The sequence below is a fragment of the Protopterus annectens genome, chromosome 2.part2, assembly GCF_019279795.1.
Source record: "Protopterus annectens isolate FY-2018-M chromosome 2.part2, PAN1.0, whole genome shotgun sequence".
Lineage (NCBI taxonomy): Eukaryota > Metazoa > Chordata > Ceratodontiformes > Protopteridae > Protopterus > Protopterus annectens.
Genome location: NC_056730.1, coordinates 778,466,662 through 778,484,758, shown reverse-complemented (window position 1 = coordinate 778,484,758; position 18,097 = coordinate 778,466,662). Strand labels below are relative to the sequence as shown.

Below are 18,097 nucleotides of genomic sequence, written 5' to 3'. Positions count from 1 at the left end.
TTGAAAAGGAGTGATATAAAAATCAACCACGTGCATATTATACCATTGGCAATGAGAGAAAATTGTATATATATGCATTTTAAGAAGTGAAGCAGAATAAAAAAATGTGACCTGCAGTTTGGAGCAAAATTTGCAGCAGAAAGTCACAGGAGTACTACATGGAGGCTACATAGTAAAGTTTTTTTTTTTTTGTTCTGTAATTTTTGCAGACATTGGAGTTGTTGAATCAGCTTGAACAAGCCTTCTTGTTAGGAAATATTCAAATAATATAATATAATAAGATCCAAGCAGTAGCACTTTCTAAACTGCTTAGTTTCACACACTATGCCTAAGATCCATTCTTTAATAGTTTTACAGGTGCTGATCCTATGCATCCCAATCTAACAAATACTTAATACACTGGGTTCTAATGAAACTAACAACAGAGTATTAAGGTAATTTTTCAACCTATTCTGAAGCTCTGCCTGTGGGTCAGAAACTCTTTCCATGAGGTATAACTGCTCAGATCATTGAAGTAGTTTGACCCATTATCTGTTTACTGTCACCTTTTCTTCCATCCCTCTGCTTCTTGTTCGTTAGTTTTCCCCAATGCAGTTCACTTACTTATCATAAAAAATACTGGTTAAAGATGACCAAATATCAAATCAAAAACAGTCGCCACATCCACACAAGGTCAATCTAATGTCAGAATTCCACAAAAGGTGTTGAACGCTTTTGTCTCACAAAGTAAATAGGGACTTCTTCAGAATAACAACTCACATTACAGTCACTCATTTTATAATGGTTCCTGTCACGTGACCATTTAAACTACATTTTGATAAAAAATCCCATTCAAGCCATATTAATACTTGACAAATAGTAAAAAAACACAGTATATGAATATAGAACCATAAAAATATCTAAAAGTATTGTCCCTGTTGGACACAATAAAAGCATATGATTTATATATAAACCATCATAATTTAACTGTTCTCAATTTCAAAGTGCAATTAAGCATGATTTGTCCATTTAAACCAGAAGTAATATCAACCTGCAGCCTGAGTTTTTTTTTTTTTTTAATACACTTTCTAAAACACAGAACATAAAATAAGTAAAACTACTGCATATTTTTGCATGTTTGCTTAAAGCATTGATAACAACTTCCCTATTAATATCATAACAATGTTCATATGTTCACTTTCTGAAGCCACATTCTGTTTTACCTATTGGGCAGGAATGACACAATGCTGAATGATTCCATAGTCAGCTGTGTTTTGAATTAAAATTTTTGATGATACAGTCAGCCTCTGATATGTATTTGCATTATGTACAATACCCACATTTAATTGTACTGCCAGTCTTTTTATGTGTATCCCTTTGCATGTTTTCATACTGCAGCATGTCTTTTATACTTCTATTCTTTTTATAGATAAATGTAGGTTGATTACCAAGATGCTCAGCTCTTCCATCCTGGAACAAAAATAAATCACAGTTTTTACATATAATGAGCATGCCATCATTGCTTTCCATATAATATGTTAATATTGTAGTAGTATTATTAAAGCTTTTCTTCTGCTTAGTATTAAACTGCACATTTTGGGGCCCAGTTCCCAACAACGGAATGTATACTGCCATTTGTTTTTTATGTATAAATTCACTATTTAGTTCTAAAAGTAATTTATTGGGGTAGCCCTGGACGGAAAACTTTTCTATTAACTTGTTTTCCTCGGGATGAAACAGCGTATCATCTATCATCCCTGCTAAATGGACCATTTGCCCTTAACTGTACTGTGTTTCTGGTACTTTGAGGGACAGCTGTTATAGTACAAACATTTATTAGAAATTGTGAGCTTCCTGTAAATATTACATTTGAACATTTTATTAACCTTATCACAAGTAATTATCACACTGATGTAGTTAATATCCGTCTCGAATAATTATTTGTAAACTTAAGAAAACTAGTAGTGATCTTTATATAATCAAAGAATTCCATCAATAGCTTGCCCATCGAAAGTTATACTATTAGAATAACTAGAGTTAAATATAAAACTCATTTCCCAATAGGTCATAACAAATATTGGTATAAATAGAGGTGTAGGCACCCCCCATTGCTACTCCTGATTTTTTTTTACGGTAAAACTCCTCTTCAAATATAACATAATTATTCTTCAATACTAGTTCCATAAAAAAGAAATCAACAAATGTATTTCATTGTTAGTTAAATCACCAGTTTTCATAATCATCTCACAAAACCAGTCTAACCCAAGATCATGGAGGATACACGTAAATAAATCATGGAATCTATGGTCACTAACAAAGTCTCAGTAATAATGTACCCATTATTCAAACTGGACACAGAATACCATAAATCCTTCAACTGTGGGTTATGTGATCCAAACCACTTTATTTCCTATGTACTATATATAGCCATCGGTTGTGTAATAGAACCCTCCATCCCACATTAATTATTGGTCTCAATAGAGGATCCTTAATTGATTTATGTACTTTAGGTACACCAAACACAATAGCTTTCATTGAATTAGGTATCTTTAAACATTCATAAATACCTTTGGTAATCTGTTTTTGCATGAGTAAATCATATATATATATGAAATAAAAAAGACCACAGTAAAGAACTTCTCAAAAGCCGACTTCACACTTCTAAAGAATAGTGTGGTCTCCTTTAAGGCCCCCGAGCCGGCGGAAAACAGTACTCAAGCCGCTGAATCACTTACAAATGCCTTCTACCAGCACCTGCAGGACTGCATGGATAAGGCAATCCCAAGCAAAACAAAGACTCTTTGTACCAAAGGCAAGCGTCCAGTCTGGTGGACCCCAGCCATAAACAAACTCTACAACAAAAGGAGAAAGCTACTACAAGATAGAGCAAAATCCTTAAAAGGTAAGACACCCTTGATCACTATAAGTAAAAAACTAAGAGCTCTCATAAAATCATCCAAAGCAAATTTCGAGAGAAAAATAGCTAAAGACTCAAAAGACAATCATAAGGCCTTCTTTAGCTATGTTAGAAACCTAGGAGGAAACTCCCAGATATGCTCAGAACTAGTTCAAAATGATGTGAAGATTACTGATCCTACAGACATTGCCAACATACTGGCTGACAGGTTCAGTGCAAACTTCTCCCCCCCAAAAGGAGAGATATCTATACCAAACGATTGCAGCCCCCAAACATCTCCAGCGCCCAAGTGAGAACTGCTCTCTCCAAAGCAAAAAACACAGCATCCATGGGACCTGATGGTGTCCCCGGCTGTGTGCTCCACGAACTCAATGAGGAATTAAACCCACAGCTAGTACAGCTGTTTAAACAAAGTCTTACCTCTGGATACGTACCCAGGGAGTGGCGCACTGCAACTGTGGTCCCACTTCACAAAGGCGGTGCCTCCACCGACCCTGGAAATTACCGGCCCATTAGCTTGACAAGCCTTATCTGCAAAGCCATGGAGAGGATCATAATGGACCTCATAAATAAAGACATAGGGAATTTGCAGACTTTGGATCCAACCCAGTTTGGCTTTGTCAAAGGCAGATCATGCCTTTTAAACTTGGTTGACTTTTTCGAAACAGTCACCAAAGCCATTGATGAGGGAAAGGCAGTCCATACAGCCTACCTCGATCTGGCTAAGGCCTTCGATACAATACCCCACTCGGGTATCATTGAAAAACTCATCAGCTTAAATGTTAACCCATACATCACAAGATGGGTTGCAAACTGGCTGAGTGACAGAACCCACAGGGTCAGAGTTGCTGGCGCCATGTCAGACTCGAAGCCTGTCACAAGTGGTGTCCCACAGGGCTCAGTCCTGGGCCCACTCTTGTTTGGCATCTACTTTTCCAAGTACAAGCAAACACAGGAGGGTTATGGCTGACAAAGTTTGCAGATGACTGCAAACTGGGCCATAGTAGAAAACACTTCTGACACAGATATCCTTCAGAAGGGTCTCACAGAAACGGATAACTGGTGCCAGAGCCACGGCCTAAAGTTAAATGCCAAAAAATGCATAGTCATACCCTTCGGGAAAAACAAGGTTACCCCTAGCTACCAAATAGGTGGCAATCCACTGAACACAGAAGAAGTTATCAGGGACCTGGGGACCCAGGTTGATAGTAGTCTGTCATTCGACACCCATGTAGCTAAGGTAGTTAGGATTACCTTCTACATTGCCCACCTTATCATGAAGGGATTCTCATCTAGATCAAGGGAGGTCATAGTCTCCCTTTACTCATCACTCATTAGACCAATGATTGAGTACAATGCCCCATTCGGAATGTATCTGACCCGACACTTGCAGCAGCTGGAGAGGCCACAAAAGTTCCTCACCAAAAGGATAAAGGGTCTCAAAAATCTGTCCTATGCTGCCCGACTGAAAGAACTCCAGCTCTATTCAGTCGCCTACCGCTTGCTCAGAGGTGACCTTTGCCTAGCATACAAGGCCATGTCAAACCCAGATTTGATGAATATGCTTCACCTCAAAAAATCTAGATCCATCAGAGCCACAAGGGCGGGAGACTTAAACCTCGACACGGCTATTAATAGGATGTGCTGGAGGGATAGATTCATCACCCAAAGACTCCCTATGCTGTGGAACAAAATCCCGGTACATGTGAGGCAGAGCACCTCGCTGGCCTTGTTCAAGAGAAATCTTGACCAATGGATGGGAGATCGCAGATATACCCCAGGGATTACCTCAGTGTCACTGCTCGACAGAGGCACAGCAAAATAATGGGTATAGTTCCCCATACTAAAGGGGTGGCGTAAGCCACAAAACGATGGGCTAGGCTTGTAAATGCCCTCGGGCAGATAGCCTAGTATGAACCTATGAACCTATGAACCTATGAACCTATAACAATTTTAATGTGCCCATTGGCAATATTTATTTAATTCAACGAGATCATAAGTGGATTCATTCTGGAGCATGGTGACCATCCTATTTACAAAGTCAACCTTGTCCATAATAACAAAACCACCTATTCATCTGTTTACATAATTTTTATAGTTTTTTTTTTATTAGCCCAAAGGTTTTTAACAATTCATATTCATCAGATCTCAAATTAAAAAAAAAAAAGGTTTTCTTGCCATTAAAGTACTTTCTAATATTCTGTTCACACAATTCTTCATGTAAATTAACAGCAGGATGCAAGGAGGATTATTAACACTCTTCCTTCTCAATTTGTTGGAAAACAGTTCATTTCTAGATCCATTCTTCTTAAAAATTATCTTGATTTAACGTCCTAATGCATATGCAGAATTCCAGCAGTGCCTAACAAGTCAACCTTTTGCATAGGGACAAAGGTGAAACCATATGTAAACAATTTGAAAAATGCATTATTAAAAATCAGAGAACTGTAATTAAGTATCTTAAAGTCATCATCATTGAAAATTATTTCACTGTTGTCAATCAGTATCTGTTCTTTCAATGCATTTCATTGAATATTTATGTGGTAAGTCTGTCTGTTTAATCTGTTCACACCATACTGAGATGTTAACACTTCCCTTTGTGCTGGTTCTGTTGATTGAGTAATCTCTTTGACTAGCACAGGGTGAAAACTCCAAAAGACTATTTGATTTAGGCATAATAGTATTTTTTTTTCCTTGAGCAACCCCAGATGCTACTTCATTATCTTGTATAGGTTCATAGTTAACATCATATTTGGGCCGAAGATATACTTGTGCTTGCTCATGTTTAGTTTTATCCTGTGTCAGTTTTGTTCTGCTTTCTCTCCTTATTAACCTTTACTGCTGACTCAACTAATTGAAAATAGCCACATATTCCACTTCCTTGACACTGAACACCAAGTCCGCGTGCATACTTCTATCAGTAACTTGGATGTCACTTGATAATTCCTCAAATTGTCTATTATTATCCTATATCAATAATTTCATCATTTCACAGCAGTGCCTATCAAACATTTGTAAACGTTTATGCTGTAACTTAGAAACATTCCATCCATTTACTTTTGTCAAGTAGTCTCTCCCAGGACTGTAATTCATGATTCATACTCTTCCTCTCCATTCCACATATCATTATTTTATTTTTTTATTTTTTTTTATTTAACATTTGTTGACTGGGAAAGTCCGACTAGGTTCCACAGATCCTGTTTTCAGCAGAGGCCCGGGGAGAAATGCTCCACATGGTAGTGTTGTTATGAGAATGTCTTCAATAGATTGACATCTCTTTTCTTGGATCCACAAAATGCACTCTGTGTGACCTTCCCGTGCCGATTAAGGTGAAGCCATTATCTCACTGCTTCTTCAATCACCATCCCTCATGTCCTTTCCAGCATTTTGTTTTAAAGTTGTTATAGCTTTCTAATGTAGCTCTTGATAGTCAAGTTTAAAGGGTGAGAATTACTCCAGATTCTTCCTGTTTTCTAAGAGCATAACTCCCCACTATCACTATGTTTTATTTTGTGACCCATATGAAGAGTGTCTGCATTTATTTTCATTTAACTTAATTTGATATATTTCTGCCTACCTGTTCAGTTTGTCCAATTTTTTTTTATACTACTACCTCATACTTAAGTGTTTCTTAATATACTGTCTGCATCATTAAATCCACCGAGACAAAAAAAAACATGTAGTGGCAAGAAACTTTTGTTTAGAATAGTACTGACAACTACTGAGATTACACCAAGGCATATCTATCATGACAGACAACAAACACTAACTTAAGTAAATTAAGCAAAGCACTGGCCAGTTCACATGACACCTTTTGAAATATTCCTTCCAATTGTAATTCTCATTCTTAAACTAACAGCAGTATCATGCAATTAACACATAGTGAGGGCTCAGACTGTTACATCTCAAGAAACTTCTCATACTGAGGATTTCTCATGATCTTACTTGTAATTTTCTTTTACACAAATAATGTTACATTCATTATTGAACTTGCAATAAATACAAGGACAAAATATGGTAGCAGACGTCCATGTTTGTAACTGCTTTTCCTAGAATGCGATGTTCTATGGTATTCCTTTGCAACAAAGCAGAGCTGTGTCTCCTTAATAAACTTGCAGCACACACAGCTACAGCATGTTCTGCAGAACACAAATTCTTTCTGACCTGTCTGGCTTACACATAATGCCTGAAATATGTAAAGCCATTTTTATAGTTGTAATGTCAGATGTTTCTACGAGAGAATCCCTCAGCACTTATATTTCCTGATGCATTTCTGTCTTTTGCAAAATAGTTGATCTTATCTGCCATATCCTTGATATGTCTGAAAATATATACACTGAAGAATGCAGTTCTCAACACACATCCTGTGGTACATAAGTATTACAGTGGATATAAAAAGTTTACGCACCCCTGTTAAAATGCCAAGTTTTTGTGATATAAAAAAATGAGACCACAATAAATCATTTGAAAACTTTATCCACCTTTAATGTGGCATATAACCTGTACAATTCAATTGGGAAACAAACAAATTTGTTAGGGGAAAAATATAAAAAACGTACAATGTACTGGTTGCATAAGTGTGCACACCCTTAAACTAACACTTTGTTCTGTGTACACACCCTTAAAGTAATACTTTGTTAAAGGACCTTTTCATTTAATTACAACATTCAGTCTTCTTAGGTACATACCTACCATTAATTAAAGAGACTCTGATAACCCCAAATAAAGTTCAGCGGTCCTCGTAGGATTTTCCTGACATTTACTCAGTTGCCTGCTACAGCAAAAGCCATGGTTTGCAGAAAGCTCACAAAACCTTAAAAGGATCTCATTGTTTAAAGGTATCAGTTAGAAGAATGGTACAAAAAAATTTCCACAGCATTGGATATACCATAAAACACAGTGAAGACAGTCATCAAAAAGTGGAGAAAATATGGGACAACAGTGACGTTGCAAAGAACTGGATGTCCCTCCAAAACCAATGAAAAGACAAGATGAAAACTGGTCAGGGAGGCTGCCAAGAGACCTACAGCACCACTGAAGGAGCTGCAGGAATTTATAGCAAGTACTGGTTGTGTACTACATGTGACAACAATCACCCGTATTCTCCATATGCCTGGACTATGGGGTAAGGTTGCAAGATGGAAGCCTTTTCTTACACAGAAAAACATCCAGGCCCAGCTAAAATTTATAAAACAGTACATCATGTCTCCCAAAAGCATGTGGGAAAATGTGTAAAATGTGTTATGGTCTGATGAGACTAAGGTTGAACTTTCTGGCTACAATTCCAAAAGGTACGTTTGGCACAAAAACAACACTCCGCATGACCAAAAGAACACCATCCCGAAGGTGAAGCATGGTGGTGGCAGTATCATGCTTTGGGGTTGCTTTTCTTCAGATGAAACTGGGGCTTTAGTCAAGGTGGAGGGAATTATGAACAGGTCCAAATACCAGTCACTTTTGGCCCAAAACCTTTAGGCATCTGCTAGAAAGCTGAAGTTGAAGAATAATTTCACCTTTCAACACGGCAGTGACCCCAAGCATAGATCCAAATCAACAAATGAATGGCTTCACTAGAAGAAAATTAAAGTTTTGGAATGGCCCAGACTTAAATCCAATAGAAAATCTGTGGGGTGACCTGAATAGGGCTGTGCACAAGAGATGCCTTCGCAATCTGACAGATATGGAGTGCTTTTGCAAGGAAGAGTGGGCAAATATTGCCACGTCAAGATGTGCTATGCTGATAGACTCCTACCGAAGAAGACTGAATGCTGTAATTAAATCAAAAGGTGCCTCAACAAAGTATTAGTTTAAGAGTGTGCACACACAATGAAGTATTAGTTTAAGGGTGTGCACACTTGTGCAACCATTTTCCCCTAACCTATTTGTTTGTTTTTCAATTGAATTATACAAGTTATAGGTCACATTAAAGGTGGGGAAAGTTTTGAAATGATTTATTGTGGTGTCAGTTTTTTATATCACAAAAACCTGGCCTTTTAACAGGGGTGTGTAAACATTTTATATCCACTGTACATCTGTTACCTCTGACAATATGCCTCTCACAATAATACTAGATGTGATGATGTTGGGTGTTGCCATCTGTGCTGTGGGGGGATAGGGCAGTGCTTGTGTGATATATGCTAGCATGGTTGGCTGGAGTTTTGTGGATAGTTTTGTTTCATTTCATTGTCACGCTAACTTGTGCAGATGCTTGTGTTAAAAATGTATCAGTAATGTTATTATAACTGATTAAATGTATCTGTTTAAACAAAGCATTCTGGAAGGGAAGAGTAGAAATATTTTTATATCATCCTTTGTGGCTGGTCATTTAGAGAATATTTTTAACACCTTGAGAGTACTTGTGCTTATTTTAGTGATGCCTTGTCCACTCTGAAAAGCCTGTCTGCTTTGGTTACAGTCCACCATTTATATTAGTATTGATTTTACTCTGTATAATTGGATACCCTTGTAAAGCTTGGGAGTGGTTGACTGGTGGCAGCGTGGTTACCTAATAGTTGCAGCAGAAGGGGTACAGCTAGTAAATCTATACCAGCCTTTTCCAGGAGAGTGAGTGTGTGTGTGTGTGTGTGTGTGTATGTATGTGTGTGGGTGTGTCTGAGAAAATCAAATACCCAGGTTTGGGTGTGCCACCTACTTGGAACTGGGACCCAATGCTCCAAAGTGAGTTTTGTTTGGGATCTGGAGATAGAGATTCTAGTCTTAGGTCTGGGGTATGTTCCCTTTGTGCTCTTGGGGGAAATTGTACTTGATGCAGACAGCTGCATCTGAAAATACTGTGTAAATTCATCCTGTTCTTAGTGACCATCTCTCACCAGTGTCAGTGGTAAGGATTGAGGTTGCTTGATTATTGGCCCAAGGTAGAGAGGCTGTCACACATTAGTGGCAGAGTGGTGATATATTAATTGAACTTCAGTAGCCTGTGGGCAGCTGTCGCTGAAGGGTGTGTGTACTCTCAACAGCCACAAGGTAAACATTCAGAGTTTCATTTTCACAACAGTTTTATTCATTTTTGATAGTTTAGTTTAGTCAGGGAAAGCAGATAAATATGTCAGCAGAGGATTATGGTAACCTGACAATGAACCAGTTGGCCAAGGTGTGCAAAGCCAAAGGCCTGGTGCATGCTAACCAGACAAAGAGGAAATAAGTTCAGCTTTAATCACAACTGCAGCACAGACCATTGACCATGAAGGCAACCAGTCTGGTGTTGGGGATGTGGAGTCTTTAGAAACAGGGCAGTTCACCTTTTCCTCAGGGGACTTAAAATTCATCTGGAGTTAGAGACTTGAACTGGAAGCCAAACATTTGGAAGCTGAAGAAAAGGAGAAGCAGCATCTGCATGAATGGAGGCCAAATGTTTGGAGATCAAAGAGAGACTGCAGCATTGGGAGATCAAAGATAGATTGCAGCATTTGGAGATTTAAAGGAGACTGCAGCATTTGGAGACTGAAAGGAGACTGCAGCATATGGAGACTGAAGAAAAGGAGAAAAAGCATCACGAGAGAGAAATGATGACCAGACCCCAAAAGCAATAAAGGTCAGTAAATGTCTTTCACAATTTGCAGAGGGAGATGACTTTAATAGTTTTATTCATAGATTTTAAAGAGTATGTAAACAGTATAATGTTGATGAGGAGCTCTGGGTACAGTTTCTGACCCCCTTACTCCATGGTAAAGCTGTAACTGGTATTTCTAAATTGTCTGATACTGATTGTTTAAGCTATGATAGAGTGAAATAATTTTTATTGAACTGTTATAAGTTAACACCTAAAGCTTACAAAAAAAAGTTTTGTGAGCATAAATGCAAGGCAGTTGAAAGTGTATGTGATTATATTGCTGAGTTAAACACCTATTTTCATAGGTGGGTGAGTGGATGTCAGGTCACCACTTTTGAAAGACTGGCAGACCTTTTGGTGGAGAAACAAGCCCTTAATACTTGCCTGAGGACAATAGAATCTGGTTGGCAGACTGGGAGTGTAACAATGCATCTGAGCGGGGGAGAAAAGGGGGATCACTGCTTAGCAAATAGGGCATCACTGCACAAAAAGGGTATACCCAGTGCTGCACATGGATATAAGTGAACCCATGGTGGGCATCCTAAATCACCCCAACAGAGTCTGTCAGTAACAGGGGAAACCAATAGTTCAGGTATACAGCCAGGATTAGGGGTTAGATGTTTTAAATGTAACCAGACGTGCCATGTGGCGTACAAATGTGCACTGAAGCAAGGTGGGGAAAAAAGGTGAGGGAGCCAGCAAGTAGGAATAACAGTGTGCCAGTAGTAAGATGTCTTTAGACAACAGGGGTAGCAAACTATCACTGGAGTTTGTTTCCTGTCTTAGTGGATGGAAGGCAGGCCACTGGTAAGAGAGAGACAGCCTCTGATATAATCATTATGAAGCCTTTAGTGGTTAAAGAGGAGCAGTACTTGCTTGAGCAGTCCACACCACTCAGAGCTTTAGGAGGGATCCTATTCCAAATACCTTTGGCCAGGGTTCACCTTGACTCAGAGGGTGGAAAAGAAAGCAAGCAAGTAGGTGTGTTTGTGGATATTCCTGAAGATGTCTTGACAGGGAATTATTTTGATAATGCAGTACCTTGTGTGAATGCAGTTACATGCAGTCAAGCTTGGGGGCAGGCATGTAGGTCTGGTAGCCTGGGGGAGATTTAGATAGACCTAATGCCTGGAGCTGGGGCTGGTGATGCGGCTATTTCACAGAGGGAGCTGCCTTAGAGCAGTGAGCATGAAAGTGAGCCACGGCTGCTGGTAGGTACTGATGGTCCTGTGGACAGGGTGACTGCAAGGACAGAAGTGAGTGGTAGTACCCAGGCTGACAGTGAGGCACCACTGTCAGAAGATACCAGACTTCCTGTGGAAGGAGACCTGGGAAAAGTTACAAAGATAAAGTTGAGATAGGCTCAGCTCTTAGACCCTACATTACAAGGTGTGTGGGAGGTAGCTAGGGCGGCATCTGATTTTCAAGGAAAAGGGGAGTCTGTATACTGGAACAAAGGCTTACTGTATATAGAGACTGGACCCCTGAGGGAGGGCTAGAAAGTGAGGTAATACAGCAGTTGGTAGTGCCCAGAGCCTGCCGTCTGGCACTTGTATCCATACCCCATGACATTCCTTTTGCAGGTCATATGAGCATGAAACATACAAAGAGACGTATTATACAGAAGGTTTATTGGCCTGGGATTGTAAAGGATGTAACAGGATACTGCAGGACCTGTGAGCAGTGCCAAAAGGTAGACAAGACAGGGACAAGATCAAAGCTCCATTGATGCCTTTACCTGTGATTGAGATGACGTTTCAGGGGTAGCTATAGCTATAAGTTCCACAGGGCAGAAGTATATCTTGGTGGTAGTAGATTATGCTACTAGATGCCCTGAGGTGGTGGCTCTATCCTCCATTGAGGCAGAGAAGCTGGAAAATGCTTTGTTAGAGATTTTCAGCAGGGTAGGTTTCCCAAGATATTGACTTGCAGAGGTGTCAATTTCATGATAGACCTAATGACTTGTCTGTGGAATAGTTTTAGGATGAAGCACCTAAAGACCATCCTGTACCACTCCCAGACTAATGGTCTTGTTGGAGGTTAAACTCTACACTAAAGACCATGCTACGAGCATTTGCAGACTAGTTTTAGAGAGAGTGGTACATATATTTTCCCCATCTACTATTTGCATACAGAGAGGTATCCCAGGAATCCACAGTTTTTTTCACCCATTGAGTTGCTGTATGGGCCTAGGGTGAGGGGGCCTTTAGAACTGATTTGTGATAAGTCGAAGGGTGAGTGTGAATCACACAAGGGATCTGTTGTGGCATATGTCCTAAACTTCAGGACAAGACATAGGGAGCTAATGGGCTTGACCCAAGAAAATGTCGCAGCAGCTCAACAGCAGAAAAAGGTCTGGTATGACAGGAGTGCTCGAGCTCGACAGTATGCTGTAGGACAGCATTTTATGGTGCTTTTTCCTGTCAGATGCAATAAGCTGCAGGCAGCTTGGGAGGGACCCTTTGAAGTGGTAAAGAAGGTGAGTGATGTTAATTACATGGTAAACCTGCTCGGCAGGAAGCAGGAGCACAAATTGTACTGTGTTAACATGATGAAGCCTCAGCATCTCAGGGAGGTCCTGACCAGACTGCAAAGGACAGGGTTGGCCATTAAGATTAGTAAGTGTCAGGTGGGTATGTCAGAGGTCTGCTAACTGGGGACAGTGGGGAGTGGTAAGATTAGGCCTGAACCTGCCAAAGTGGAAGCCATTCAGCTGTGGCCTGCCCCTGTTAGCAAAAAGCAGGTGAGAGCATTATTGGTGATAGCAGGGTACTATAGAACGTTTGTTTCCAATTATAGTACAATAGTTGCTCCCCTCACAGACCTGACAAGGAAAACCAGGCCAGATAAGGTAGTGTGGACCCCACCCTTCAAGCAACCATTCCAAAAGCTTAAAGGGGCTTTTGGATGGACCCCCCTGTGCTAGCCAGTCCAGATTACAGCAAATAATTTGTTGTGCGGGTGGATGCTTCAAACCATGGGGTGGGGACTGTACTCAGCTAGGTTTCCTCAGAGGGAGAAGAGCACCCGGTTATATATCTCAGTCATAGACTCCAATCCAGGGAAGAATGTTATGCAGCTGTAGAAAAAGAATGTCTAGCCATAGTATGGGCACTGCAGAAGCTTCAGCCTTATCTGTATGGAAGGTAATTCACTGTGGTTACAGACCACAATACCTTAACATAGCTACTTAGGATCACACAGCAAAATGCCAAGTTATTAAGGTGGAGCCTAAGGTTTTAGGCATATGACATGACAGAACAGCTCCGCAGTGGGGTCAGCAATGCCAATGCAGATGGACTCTCAAGACAGGGTGTAGGTTAATGTGTTCCCAGATAGGCCCATTTCTTTCAAACAGTGTTTTTCCACGGTAACTTGAAAAAGTAGCTTGAGTCTTGGGGGGGGGGGATTTGATGATGTGGGGTTTTACCATCTGTGCTGGGGAGAATAGGTCTGTATTGGTTTTGCCAACATAAAATGATAAAGCGCTTATCCTGGTTATTAAAGATTTTACCTATACTCTGCCATGGTGGATCCTTTGGGTTTTGTTGCTACATTGGAAAACATAGCAGCAGGCTGAGCTGAAATAACATTTACAGAATTCCTTAAGAATTCAAGTAACTTGTATTATAAGGTATTATTTGGGTTTTGCAGATCTAGGAAGACCTTATAACAGCTACATAGGCATTATAGAGGCTAGGTGGATCATAAAAGAGTTAGTCTGGGATGGAACATGTACATATCCAGGATTTGGTGAGGTAGGATTTTAGCTGATTTTTGAAACTATGTTTATCTTTCTATGTCCTAAGTTCAAGTGGGAGAGAGTTCCACATTTTTGCAATGGTACAGGAATATAGGAAGTCACCTGAGTTATATTTGCTTCTGGATACCTCTATCAGACCCTTATTGATAGATCTTAGTCGACGGCTGTTGGTGTAATGCTTGATTAGGCTGTAAAGGGCTGAAGTTTTTTCACGGTAATAGAGAAGCTGATGAGCTAGGGTGAGTTGGTTAAGGGCGTGTAGGTTAGGTAAATCCTTCCAGGAGAGTTTGTGAAGGGCTAAGCAATGGTGATATCTATAGGAAGAGTCAGCATTGAATTTAGCTATCTTGTTTTAGCAAGTGGATAATTATTTAGTTCTGTTTTATTTAGGTTAGCTAAGATGGGAGAAGCATATAGTAATGTGGACAGTAAGTGGGTTCTTGCTATAGTAGTTTTACTACTGGAGGTCTGATATGGTTTCATAGTTTTGAAATTTCGATCAAACAATGTAGACCTATCTATATATGTTATATACACATACACACACACATACAGTGCATCCTGGTCTGTTGTTGGTGTGTTATATTTGCTTTGTGGTGCTACGACATGATGAAATTGTCAGTCACAAAGTCTAGTCTCTGCAGCCACAATGAAAAAAAAAGGGTTATTTTCATTCTGTCATAAGCATCAATTCTTTTATAGTAAAAATAACCTCTTCAAGTTTTTACTGTCACAAGTCTCTAAAATGTACTGAAACTTGCTAGTTTTAAATGCATGAATTATCTATTGCCTTTACATATTTTCATATCTGTTGTGTGTGTGTGTGTGTGTGTGTGTGTGTGTGTGTGTGTGTGTGTGTGTGTGTGTGTGTGTGTGTGTGTGTGTGTGTGTGTCAGAGATGCACCTCCCCACAGGTCTGTGACTTGCAAAGTAGAATTTCTTTTTTGATTTGTACAAAAATTGAAAAGTGAGATAGAATTATATAAAATGCTTATTACGGTGAGTTGTCCCATCCTAGCTGAGTACCACATATATTATATTTTAGATAATCGCCATGCTGTCAGGTTTGTAGCAAGTATGCACTGGTTGGGACAGCTGCTTTAGCAGCTGCAGCAAATTGCAGAAAGTACTACTCAAATGAGCTCCTCTTTCCTAAAAGTTCATTATATTTAGTTAGGGGTACAGCAGGCAGTGTCCCTGTAAGTGGGTGTGGGAGACTTTGATCCTATCTTCAGGATATGAATCCCAATTTGAATATTTTTTTATTATAATATGATAATCATGTGGAATCTGTTTTTTTTTAATTGACTGTGAAATATGAAGTATTTGTACAAGTGTGTGAGCTGACATATCCAAGTGTTTTGTCTCATTTCCAGCTATAGCACAGAAGTGGAATTATTATGATGGGAGGGTGCATTCATATTTGTGACTCCCTAATAGAAGGGCAAGGATTGATTAGTGTGAGCCCTGATCCATCGAAATAAGTAAGAAGTAAGTAAATGAATAAAGGCAAAATTCAAACAGAAACAAATATACAGTTTGAAACTTAGTTATACCCTTTGAAAATGTCTGTTGTTGGGGGGGGGGGTGTTTCACCCCACTGCATCCCAATACCCCTGTTGCTTGCATTTACTAACTTTCATATTTCTCTTCCTTAGAGTCTGGGGGTGATTGAGAGATACCACAAAAAGAGACCTGTTATGCTTTCCTCAGCTTGCACTAATAGTTCCTCAGTTCAAAGGAAAGGATCACCATTTAAAGTCCATAGGATTTCAGTCGGCATCTTTTTCTTGTAATACAGAGATTTCCTCCAACTATCACAGGGTGATTATCCCCTTTTGTTCTCGGGGTGGTTACAGCTAGGTTTGTGTGTATGTGTGTGTCTGTCAGTGTTTGTCTGTGTCTGTGCACACATACATGCTGTACCCACACACACAGACACACACATATATATATTTGTGTGTGTGAGATGTGAATATCTATCTTTGTGTATATATATTTATATATATATATATATATATATATATATATATATATATATATATATATATACATACATACATACATACAAATATACATATATGTCAATTTGTGTAATATATATATATATATATATATATATATATATATATATATATATATATTTTTTTTTTTTTTTTGTGTGTGTGATTGATACATATATTTGTGTGCGTGTGTGTGTATGTACACACACACATGCATGTATACATAGGCATTATTTTTTGCAAGTCAGACTCTAGTGTGTTAAGCCTGTTTGTAAGATTGTCACTTAAGGCCAGGGAAGTCTTATTTCATTTATTTTGTCCTTTGTTATTACTGTGCATCAGACCCAAGAAAATGAAAAGCAAGAGTGGTGTGCATTACATTTCACTGCTTTACTTCCAGCTCAGCAGCTATGAGGTTATGCTCAGTAGGAGGCCAATTTTGGCCCTTCTAAATAGATGGAATGACATTTGGCAGGCTTTCATAAATGTGAACGTAGTTTTGATAGATCCTTAAGCCCTGGCAATCTTTATATGCTGTTCATTTAAAAATGTCCCTTTTTTAATGCTGACATGCATCACAAACGTAAATGCTTAAGTTCCTTGAAGATGTTAATCACTGTTGACTATTAATGTTTCTGCACACTCAAGTAACACTTCTTTTGGTGACTACATTTTACAATATCTGTGTGATAACATATTTTATCTGTTTTAGATATAAATGAGTGTGAAGATGAGCCATGTAAGAATGGAGGAATTTGCACAGATCTTGTTGCTAACTATTCATGCGAGTGTCCAGGGGAATTCATGGGCAGAAATTGTCAGTACAGTAAGTAAATTGCATGATTTTTATTTATAGAAAAAATGAATTTAATAATGATCATTGTTTATTAACTCGGCTTCAATTTTTTTGAATAAAATTCTATGATCTTTTGAATTTGTACAGTAGTTTCCTTCACTTTGACATTCAAACTTAGAGGACATGCTCTCAAGCTTTCTGGATAAACAGTACTGCACTTGACTGCAAACAGCATTTCTATAGATTAGTTTACTCTGGGGTGCATTGTATTGATTTCCAAGAATTGAGCAGTATGGGGTGTTATTACAAAACACCACGACTGTCTATTTCCAGATCTGTAATTACTTTTTACTGATACACAGAAGAATACCAGTGTGGTCTGTTCCATGAAGTCTTCACATTAATTATAAAGATTAAAAAAATGACAAATAGACAGGACAGGAAAAACTCAATAAACACCACCACTCTTTCCATGTGTAGAACTTACTTCATGTGTACTGATTCCGAGAAGAAATACAGTGAAAACTGTTCTGTAAAGGTTTCACATTACTAGTAAATATTACAAAAATGACAAATAGAAAAATTAAATTGCAGTGATGAACTGGAATAAAATGTGCCAGCAGTTTGCTTGATGATGATAGTGAACATTTTCAGATTGCTGTAGTTAATGTAACAGGCTGACTAAATAAGAGCAGTGCCACTGAGGCAGTGAGCTCAAGCCAGAAACTGGGGCAGAAGTAATGAGTGCAACATGAGTGACAAGAAAACATGATACTGAAGTTGATCTTGACAAGTCTTACAGCGATACTTAGCCATTTACGCAAATGAATTTAGGCTATATGCAGTGCCTGAGCTGTGGTTCACAGAGGCCCTTTACACAAGCACGTGATGACCTTGAATGAGGCTTATGCAACTGTAAAAATAGAGAATCGAGGAGTGATACAACTCAGCATATACTAATGAAGTATTTTCTGTGTCATTTGAGAGTCATAGTGAATTTTTCCTGCTTGTTCGGTCTGTCCAAAGATATATTATATAAAGGAACGTCTTGCCAAATCTGTCTTAAGTT

General features: G+C 39.0%; 1 protein-coding gene across 1 annotated transcript in view; it reads left to right on the top strand.

Annotated features, from left to right (window-relative positions):
- EDIL3 (EGF like repeats and discoidin domains 3) overlaps nt 1-18,097 on the top strand; it is a 3,472,995-nt gene that overhangs the window by 1,633,894 nt on the left and 1,821,004 nt on the right. Inside the window, exon 5 of the mRNA XM_044064145.1 lies at nt 16,945-17,058. Within this exon, the coding sequence (XP_043920080.1) occupies nt 16,945-17,058 (114 nt within the window). The remainder of the gene's footprint in view (nt 1-16,944; nt 17,059-18,097) is intronic.